Source organism: Trichechus manatus, unplaced genomic scaffold (assembly GCF_000243295.1).
Source record: "Trichechus manatus latirostris isolate Lorelei unplaced genomic scaffold, TriManLat1.0 scaffold00057, whole genome shotgun sequence".
NCBI classification, from domain to species: Eukaryota; Metazoa; Chordata; class Mammalia; order Sirenia; family Trichechidae; genus Trichechus; species Trichechus manatus.
The window spans coordinates 11,249,499-11,260,105 of NW_004443993.1; the positions used below are offsets into that span (position 1 = coordinate 11,249,499).

The 10,607-nt window shown below is 46.3% G+C and overlaps 1 protein-coding gene across 1 annotated transcript in view; it reads right to left on the reverse strand.

Annotated features, from left to right (window-relative positions):
* Positions 1 to 1,058: 1,058 nt before the first annotated feature.
* The window catches only part of ATCAY (ATCAY kinesin light chain interacting caytaxin), a 46,232-nt gene continuing 36,683 nt past the window's right edge, over positions 1,059 to 10,607 (reverse strand). Inside the window, exons 8-10 of the mRNA XM_023733121.1 lie at positions 8,232 to 8,330; positions 1,560 to 1,595; positions 1,059 to 1,143 (exon numbers count right to left, since the gene is read on the reverse strand). Of these exons, the coding sequence (XP_023588889.1) occupies positions 1,059 to 1,143; positions 1,560 to 1,595; positions 8,232 to 8,330 (220 nt within the window). The remainder of the gene's footprint in view (positions 1,144 to 1,559; positions 1,596 to 8,231; positions 8,331 to 10,607) is intronic.

The window sequence follows — 10,607 nt, forward strand, 5'->3', positions numbered from 1 at the left end:
GTTTTCTTTATGTTGAGGCGTAATCCATACTGAAGGCTGTGGTCTTTGATCTTCATCAGTAAGTGCTTCAAGTCCTCTTCACTTTCAGCAAGCAAGGCTGTGTCATCTGCATATCGCAGGTTGTTAATGAGTTTTCCTCCAATCCTGACGCCCCGTTCCTCTTCATATAGTCCAGCTTCTCGGATTATTTGCTCAGCAGACAGACTGAACAGGTATGATGAAAGGATACAACCCTGATGCACACCTTTCCTGACTTTAAACCATGCTGTATCCCCTTGTTCTGTTCGAATGACCGCCTCTTGATCCCTGTACGGTTCCTGATGAGCACAATTAAGTGTTGTGGAATTCCTATTCTTCACAATGTTATCCTTCCTATAGAAACCCTTGATTTTTTTTTTTTTTTCCTGTTGGCGGATGATGCCTGATTCATGAATCCTTTGGTCCTGCTCAAATAAATTTAAAATCTGCCTTGTTGCTGTTGTGTGCCACTGAGTCCATTCTGACTCCTAGTGACCCTATAGGACAGAGTAGAACTGCCCCATAGGGTTTTCTAGGCTGAAATCTTAACGGAGCCCTGGTGGCATAGTTGTTAAAGTGCTCAGCTGTTAACGGAAAGGCTGACAGTTCGAATTCACCAGCTCCTCCACAGGAGAAAGATGTAGCAGTCTGCTTCTGTAAAGATGACAGCCTTGGAAACCCTATGGGGCAGTTCTACTCTGTCCTACTGGGTCGCTATGAGTCGGAATCGACTCGATGGCAGTGGGTGGGAATCTTAACAGGAGAGATCTCCAGGTCTTTCTCCTTCGGAGCCACTGGGTGGGTTTGAACTGCCGACCTTTTGGTTAGCAGCCAAGTGCTTCACCACTGCGCCACCAGGGCTCCTTACAATCTACCTTAGTCTCTGACGTTTTCTTTGACAGTGGACACCGCCTGGTTCATGTCAGCCACCTTGCTCCTGGGCTGTGGCCCACCCAGTTCCCTCACCCACCCTCAGGGAGGGCCCAGCCCTCCCCTGAGGTCTCAGCAGCTTGAGTGGGGGTCAGATGTTACCTGCCAGGTTACCTGCTTTCCACTGCTGCCGCCGCCGCTGCCTCTGGCTTCTCTTCAGCCCTGGGCAGGACAAACTCTGGCTGGGGCCGCCCACTGAGGACAGACAGAGCCAGGTGATGAGCGGCCAGGGACCCAGGGGCTGAGGACAAGGTGGGCCTGGGTCTGCTGCCCCCGCTCCTGGAGCTGCTCCTGAGAGTGCTTACCCGTGGTGGGGGTTGTGGAGGTGGGAGCCAGACCTTTGGCCAGGACCAGGGGTTACATGAAGTGGTGGCCAGTTGAGGAGGTGGGCGTAAGGAGGAGAGGAAGGACCCTTGACTATTCCTTCTGAGCATCTATCTCAGCTGGTCATCAGAACCACAGATGTGCACTTACTGGGTGCATCCTGTCCACCCTCCGCCACCCCATGTAGCCTATGAGGCACCGGGTCAGCCACCAAGGGAGGGCCCAGCTCAGCTGCCAGCCCTGACCTCCACCCGCCTCGGAACTGACAGAGGTAGCTCTGAACCTACCTTTCCCTCCTGGCCTTGATTCTTTCCTCTTCGTACCTGGAAGGATAAAAAGGACGTCAGACACAGCCCTCTCTTCTGCATAGATGCACTGCCAGGGGATTTCCTTCCCTCTGGGAGCAAGGAGCAATCCCCTTGTAGTATCTGAGTACACACCTGAGCAGCAGGTACAGTTTCACTGGTCAGGCTCCTATACCTACTTCAGAAGCTCCTTAGCCATGAGACCAGAAGAACTGGATGGTGCCCAGTTACCATTACTGAATGTTTTGATCAAGGACCCAATAGATGAATCCTGAGCGAAAGAGGAGAAACTGTGGAACAGAATTTCAATTCTTGCAGAATCCAGACTCACTGGACCTATTGAGACTAGAGGAATCCTTGAACCTATTGCTCTGAGAAAATCTTCAAATCGTGAACTGAAATTATCCTGGAGTCATCTTTAAACTAAACGGTTTAGCTAAATTAGTAAAGAATGTTCAACATGAGCACTGTGCTCTTCTAAAGAATAATCCATGTGAGATCAAATTGTCAACAGTAACTCTAAACTGTAGATGAGAAGTTTAGGGGGTAGTGTGTCTAAGTCAATGGTGGTGAAGCAAAATAGGGAGACAGCAAAAACGGGGACACAAGAAGAACGGAACCAATGTCATTGAACTGGACATGTAGAAACTGATGAATGGGTGTACGTTTTGCCGTGTATTTTTTTTTAAATCAAAATTAAAAAAAAAAAAGTTCTCCCAGGGCAGGGAGCACTGATTGTGTTAACGTGCTCGACTGTTAACCGAGATGTTAGAGGTTTGAGTCCACCCAGAGGTGCCTTGGAAGAAATGCCTGGTGATCTACTTCCAAAAAAATCAGCCACTGAAAACTCTATGGGGCGTAGTTCTGTTCCAACATATGTGGAGTCAACCTCACAGCAACTAGTTATTCCAGCATCTGGTGTAGTTGTAACTTGGTAGACTTTTTTGCCTAATTCAGCATCAGGGATTGGATGATGCCATTACACACTGGCACTCTTGCTGGCATGGGGTAGTCTATACACCCCCACATCAGGGTCAGCAAACTCCTTCTGTCGCGGGCCAGACAGTAAATACTTTCGGCTTCACGGGCCACACAGTCTCCATCAAACTTAACTCTGCCATCGTAGTGAAAGCAGCCAGAGATGATATGTAAACAAATGGATGCGGCTGTGTGCCAATAAAACTTTATTTACAAACACAAATGGGGGGCCAGGTTTGGTTTGTTGACTCCTGACCTGTAGTAAATGCATCAGGCTGCTGTGCTCTTTGACCTCAAAGGTGAGCTTGTCTTATGGACTGAATTGTGTCTCCCTCCCAAAAAGATATGCTGAAGTCCTAACCCCTGTACCCGTGAACATGACCTTATTTGGAAACAGGGTCTTTGAACAAGTTAGCAGTTGACACGAGGTCATACTGGAGTAGGGTGGGTCCTAATCCTATATGAGTTGTGTCCTTATAAAAGGGAAGATACTGAAACAGAGACAGAGGAAGGAAGGCATGTGACATGTGACAATGCATCTATGAGTCAAGGAAAGTCTGGGGCTGCCAGAAGCTGGGAAAGACAAGGAAGCATCTTCCCCTAGAGCAGAAAGAGAGAGACAGCATGGCCCTACTGACACCCTGCTTTTGGACTTCCAGGCTCTAGAACTCTGAGACAATAAATTTCTGTTGTTGAAAGCCACCCAGACTGTGGCTTTTGTTACAGCAGCTCTAAGAAACTAATACAGCTTGCTTCCTCTGTTTCACTGGGGGCTGGGAAAGCACAGAGCTGGCCTTGCTAGAATTGCACTGGCACATAGTGGGGTCCACCATGTGTCTGTCAGTGTGTCGTACTGTGGTGGCTTGCGTGTTGCTGTGATGCTGGAAGCTATGCCACCAGTATTTCAAATACCAGCAGGGTCACCTATGATGGATAGGTTTCAGCAGAGCTTCCAGAATAAGACAGACTAGGAAGAAGGCCCTGACGATCTACTTTTAAAAAAACTGGCCAGTGAAAACCTTATGAACAGCAGCAGAACATTGTCTGATATAGTGCTGGAAGCTGAGCCCCCCCAGCTTGGAAGGCACTCAAAATTCTACTGGCAAAGAGCTGCTTTCTCAAAGTAGAGTCGATCTCAATGACGTGGATGGCATCAAGCTTTCGGGACCTTCATTTGCTGATGTGGCATGACTCAAAATGAGAAGAAACAGCTGCAAACATCCATTAATAATCAGAACACGGAATGTATGAAGTATGAATCTAGGAAAATTAGAAGCTCTCAAAAATGAAATGGAATGCTTGAAGATAGATATCCTAGGCATCAGTGAGCTGAAATGGACTGGTATTGGCCATTCTGAATCAGACAACCATATGGTCTACTATGCCAAGAATGACAAATTGAAGAGGAATGGTATTGCATTCATCATCAAAAAGAACATTTCAAGATCTCTCCTGAATTACAACACTGTCAATGATAGGATAAAATCCATATGACTACAAGGAAGACGAGTTAATACGACTGTTATTCAAATTTACACACCAACCACTAAGGCCAAAGATGAGGAAACTGAAGATTTTTACCAACTTCTGCAGTCTGAAATTTTTTACCAACTTCTGCAGTCTGAAATTGATCAAACACACAATCAAAATGCATTGAAAATTACTGGTGACTGGAATGAAAAGTTGGAAACAGAGATGAAAGACCAGCAGTTGGGAAACATGGCCTTGGTGTCAGAAACGATGCCGTAGATTGCATGGTAGAATTTTGCAAGCCCAACAACTTATTCATTGGAAATACCTTTTCAACAACATAAATGGCACCTATACACGTGAACCTCCCCAGATGGAATACACGGGAATCAAATCGACTACATCTGTGGAAAGAGACGATGGAAAAGCTCAATATCATCAGTCAGAACAAGGCCAGGGGCCAACTGCAGAACAGACCATCAATTGCTCATATGCAAGGGTCATGGATTGAATTATGTCCCCCCAAAAATGTGTGTATCAATGTGACTGGGCCACGATTCCCGGTATTGTGTGGTTGGTTGTCCTCCATTTTGTGATTATAATTTTATGTTAAAGAGGATCAGGGTGGGATTGTAACACCACCCTTACCCAGGTCACATCCCTGATCCAATGTAAAGGGAGTTTCCCTGGGGTGTGCCCTGCACCACCTTTTATCTCTCAAGAGACAAAAGGGAAGCAAGCAGGCAGTTGGGGACCTCATACCACCAAGAAAGCAGTGCCAGGAGCAGAGCACGTCCTTTGGACCTGAGGTTCCTGTGCAGAAAATCTCCTAGATCAGGGGAAGATTGATGGTGAGGAGGACCTTCCTCCAGAGCCGACAGAGAGAAAAAGCCTTTCCCTGGAGCTGACGCCCTGAATTTGGACTTCTAGCCTACCAGAGTGTGAGAAAATAAATTTCTCTTTGTTAAAGCCATCCACTTGTGATATTTCTGTTACAGCAGCACTGGATGACTAAGACAGCAAGTTCAAGTTGAAGCTGAAGAAAATAAAAACAAGCCTACGACAGCCAAAGCATGACCCTGAGTATATCCCGCCTGAATTTAGAGACCACCTCAAGAATAGATTTGAAGCACTGAACACTAATGACCGAACACCAGACTCATTAACAACCTGTGTTATGCAGATGACACAACCTTGCTTGCTGAAAGTGAAGAGGACCTGAAGCACTTACTGATGAAGATCAAAGACCACAGCCTTCAGTATGGATTACACCTCAACATACAGAAAACAAAAATTCTCAGAACTCTTTAATAAGCAACATCATGATAAATGGAGAAAATATTGAAGTTGTCAAGGGTTTCATTTTACTTGAATCCATAACCAATGCCCATGGAAGCAGCAGTCAAGAAATCAAATAACATATTGCATTGGGCATATCTGTTGCAAGACCTCTTTAAAGTGTTAAAAAGCAAAGACATCACTTTGAGTACTAAGGTGCACCTGACCTAAGCCTGGGTATTGCCTCATACGCATGGGAAAGATGGACCTTGAATAAAGAAGACCAAAGAAGACCTGATGCATTTGAATTATGGTGTTGAATCTACCATGGACTGTCAGAAGAAGAAACAAATCTGTCTTGGAAGAAGTACAGCCAGAATGCTTCTTAGAAGCAAGAATGGCGAGACTACATCTCACATACCTTGGACATGTTATCAGGAAGGGTCAGTCCCTGGAGAAGGACGTCATGCTTGGTAAAGTAGAGGGTCAGCAAAAAAGGGGAAGACCCTCAATGAGATGGACTGACACAGTGGCTGCAACAAGGGCTCAAACACAGCAACGATTGTGAGGATGGTGCGGTGTTTCATTCTGTCGCGCCTAGGGTCGCTGTGAGTCGGTACCTGCTTGGCGGCACCTAACAACCACCACGATAATGTAGTCATTAAAAATCACGCTTGAGATGAAAAACAGGTGTCTGTCGGTGAGGATGTGGAGGAATGGGAACCCTCATCCATTGCTGGTGGGACTGTAAAATGATGCAGCCTCTGTGGAAAACAGTTTGGCAGGTCCTCAAAAAGTTAAACACAGAACTACCATTCTTGTTGCCGGGTGCCATGGAGTCGATTCCGACTCATTGTGACACCAGGTGACGGAGTAGAATTGCCCCGGAGGGTTTCCTAGGCTGTCATCTTTACAGAAGCAGATGTCAGGTCTTTTCTCATGCGGAGCAGCTGGTGGATTTGAACCACCGACCTTTTGGTTAGCAGCCAAGTGCTTAACCACTTTGCCACCGGAGCTCCTTAGAACTACCATAGGACCCACCAATTCCACTTTCAAGAGAAATAAAAACTGAGACTCAGACAGACACCTGTATACCAATGTTCACGCAGCACTCTTCACAAGAGCCAAAAAGTAGAAACAACCCAGGTGTCCATCAGCAGGTGATGGATAAACACAGTGTGGCCCAGCCATCCATCCAATGGAATATTACTCCGCCATAAAGAGCAATGGAGTCCTTCTCTGACACGGATGAACCTTGCAAATGTTATGCTGAGTGAAACAAGACAGACACAGCAGGGCGAACATTGTATGACCCCACTTATATGAAGCATCAAGAATAGGCAAACCTACAGACACCAGGGGCAGGAGGGAGGAGGAGAGGGGAGTCATTACTTGAGGGGCGCTGCGCTTCGGTTAAGGTGATGGACAAGCTTGGAAGCAGACAGTAGTGACGGCTGCATAACATTACAAATGTAATTAATGTCACTGAACCGTACATGTAAAAAATGTTGAAATGGCAAAAATTTCATTATCTGTATATATTTATATACAGTATGCCTGTGAAAGCTGGAACCCGTGTAAGACAGAAACTTGTCAGAGAAGGAAAACTCGAGTATTTTCCACTAAAAGGAGAGGTAGGTAAGTGGTAAGATGCCCCCTGTCAAAGGCGGAGAACTTCAGCTCTCACAGGTTTCACTGTGACATCTGGTTTTGGTGATATAGTGAAACCTGTGAGAGCCGGAACCTGTCGGGACTGCCTTGTTTTTCTGGGTATTGAAAGCTTTCCGTCGCTCGGCTGCTAACCAAAACGTCGGCAGTTTGAATCCACCAGCCGCTCCTTGGAAACCCTAAGGGGCAGTTCTACTCTGTCCTATGAAGTCACTATGAGTTGGAATCGACTTGATAGCAATGGGTTTATGTATATTAAAAAAAAAAAAACCATTGCCGTGGATTTCAACTCACAGTGTATATGTAGATATATATAGGAGCCCTGGTGGTAAATGGTTAAGCGCTTGGCTGCTAACTGAAAGGTTGGCAGTTTGAACCCCCCCAGAGGATCTGAGGGAGAAAGACTGGTGGCGGTCTGCTCCCATAAAGATTGAAGCCTAGGAAACCCTATGGGGCAGTTCTACTCTGTCACATGGGGTCGCTACGAGTCGGAATTGACCTGACGACCCCTAACAACAGCATATATACATATATATACACACACACATATAGTATATAAACATATTTTATATGTATAGAAAATGAAAAACTTGCCATTTCAACATTTTTGACATGTACAATTCAGTGACATTAAGTATCTATTACATAAAGCATATATAACCAAAGAAACCAAACCCATTGCCATTGAGCTGATTCTGACTCATAGTGACCCTATAGGACTGAGCAGAACTGCCCCATAGCGTTTCCAAGGAGCGGTCGGTGGATTTGAACTGTTGACCTTTTGATTAGCAGCCAAATGCTTAACCACTTCGCCACCAGGGCTCCAAAGTGTGTATATATATATATACTTTTTTTTCCTGCTACATATTTAAAAACATTTATGGTGAGTATATATATTTTAAAAATTGCCGTTTCAACATTTTCGCCACAATAAAAAGAAAATGATGCTTGGAGACTGTTCGACGGCATGAAGAAATGGGGACGTGTTTGCGACGTCATGCTTAGTGCCAGCAGAGAGGACACGCAGCACAAGGTCATGTCAGCCAGCTCTGGGTGGCCCACGAGAGACGGTTTCCAGGGTGTCAAGTGGCTTCGGCCCCTCTGTTCCATCCGCTCTTCCCCTCACTTCCGGTTCCCACAGGCAGCCGCGTTGGGCGGAGCCCGCGGGACTGGAAAGTGAAGGGCGTAGGAACAGGCGGAGGGACTGAGAGCTGGGGGCAGTTGGGGCCAGGCCGGCCGAGTCACGGCTCAGGTACTCACTGGAGGACGCAGTCTGGGATCTGGACATGCTCCATGGGGATGAGCTGCTCCAGGTCCTCCAAGCTGTGCACATACTGGATCTTGTTGATGAACTTCACGCTGGCAGGAGAGAGATGGGGAGATGCCTGAAACCCCAAAGCACTTAGTGTGGTTACCCAAGGCCCAGAGAGAAGGAATGCAGGCAGGAAGCACCCACGACCCCATTCTAGAAATCGCCAGGCACCTAAGCTCAAACCTCCCTCCTTGCTTGGTCCACACTCCCTAGTGGGGTGTGGAGAGGAGAACCCGAGGTCGGACTCCAAAGCCTTTGCCAGAAGGGAAGGTGTTATGAATTGAATTGTGTTCCCCCAAAATACATGTTGGCATCGTAAATTCTATACCCATCAATGTAAGGAGCCCTTATGGTGCAATGGTTAAGCGCTGGCTGCTAAGCAAAAGATTGGCAGTTTGAACCACCAGCAGCTCCTCAGAAGAAAGACCTGGTGATCCGCTCCTGTAAAGATTACAGCCTTGGAAACTCTATGGGGCTGTTCTACTCTGTCCTATAGGGTCGTTATGAATGGAATTGACTCGAGGGCACACAGCAACATACTTGTGCGTGTAATCCCATTTGGGAATAGGATTTTCTTTGTTATGTTAACGAGACCATATTAGTGTAGGGTGTGTTTTAAACCCGGTGACTTTTGAGATATAAAAAGAGCAAGTTAGACACCCAAAGAAGTAAGTACAAATTGGAGAAAGACAGATGCCATGTGGAGATGGCCAAAGAACTGAGGAACCCCAGGGTCACAGAAGCTGAGACAAGGATTTTCTTCCACAACGGTTAGAGAGCCTTCCCCTAGAGCTGGTGCCCTGAATTTGGACTTCTAGCCTCCAGAAGTGGGAGAAAATAATTTTTTTTAAAGCCACCCACTTGTGGTATTTCTGTTACAGCAGCACTAGCAAACTAAGATAGAATCATCTTAGCTGTGCCATCGAGATTGGTGCCCACCGAGTCTGAAGGATGCAGAGAAGCAAGAACATTCTACTGGGCTTGAGCATAGTTTTCAATCATCTGTAAGAACTTGTCAACAATTTCATTCTTCTTGGATCAACCATCAATGCCCATGGAAGCAGCAGTCAAGAAATGACATGTTGCACTGGGCAAATCCGCTGCAAAAGACCTCTTTTAAGTTCTAAAAAGCAAAGATGCCACTTTGAAGACTAAGTTGCGCCTGACCCAAGCCATGGTGTTTTCAATCACCGTACGTGCTTGCAAAAGTTGGACAATGAAAAAGGAAGACGGAAGAAGAATTGATGCATTGGAATTGTGGTGTTGGCAAAGAATATTGCATATACCATGGACTGTCAGAAGAATGAACAAATCTGTCTTGGAGGAAGTACAGCCAGAATGCTCCTTAGACGTGAGGATGGCAAGACGATGGCTCGCTGACTTTGGACATGTCGTCAGGACAGACCAATCACTAGAAAAGGCCATCATGTTTGGCAAAGTAGAGGGTCAGTGAAAAAGAGGGAAACCTTCAGGGAGATAGTGTCTTAGTTTCTTAGTGCTGCTGTAACAGAAATACCCAAGTGGGTGGCTTTAGTAAACAGAAATTTATTTTCTCGTTGTTTAGGAGGCTAGAAGTCTGAATTCAGGGCTCTGGCACTGCTGAACATCCTTGTGTCTTTTAGCTTCTCTTCCTCTTCCTTGGTGATCTCCACAAGGCATCAATCTTTCTCCAGCCCTGCTTCCTTGCTTCTGTGCCTCATCAGCTGCTTTTATATCTCAAACGGATTGGCTCAAACACACCCTACATGGATACGGCCTCATTAACGTAACAATGAAAACCCGATTCCCAAATGGGATTACGCTCCCACGTACAGCGTTTAGGGATTCACAATACCTATTTTGAGGGGACACAGTTCAATCCGTAACAAACGAATTGACACAGCAGCCTCCACAATGGACGCAAACATACCAACGCTCGTGAGGATGGCGCAGGACCAGGCAACGTGTTCTGTTGTGCGTAAGGTCACCAGGAGTCGCAGCCGACTCAAGAGCAGCTAACTACAACAAGAACGCGCCTGTGTCTCAGGTTTTCCCGAGGACGCTTGCCTGGCACCCTTGTCACTGCTCAGGACGCCATGAACAGTCATGTGGGCACAGGAATGGGACACTGGGACAGGTGACCCACTTGTCATTCTTTAGTGGTGGACAGATTCTTCCTGTCCCAGGCACAAGTCCCATTCTGCCTGCTACCATGACATGCTTTATCATCAGCACGTTGCTCGGAGCTCATGGTTATTTAAAAAAAATTTTTTATTGTAGTTTAAGTGAAAATTTACAATTCAAGTTAGTCTCTCATACAAAAATTTATACATTGTTATGTGACC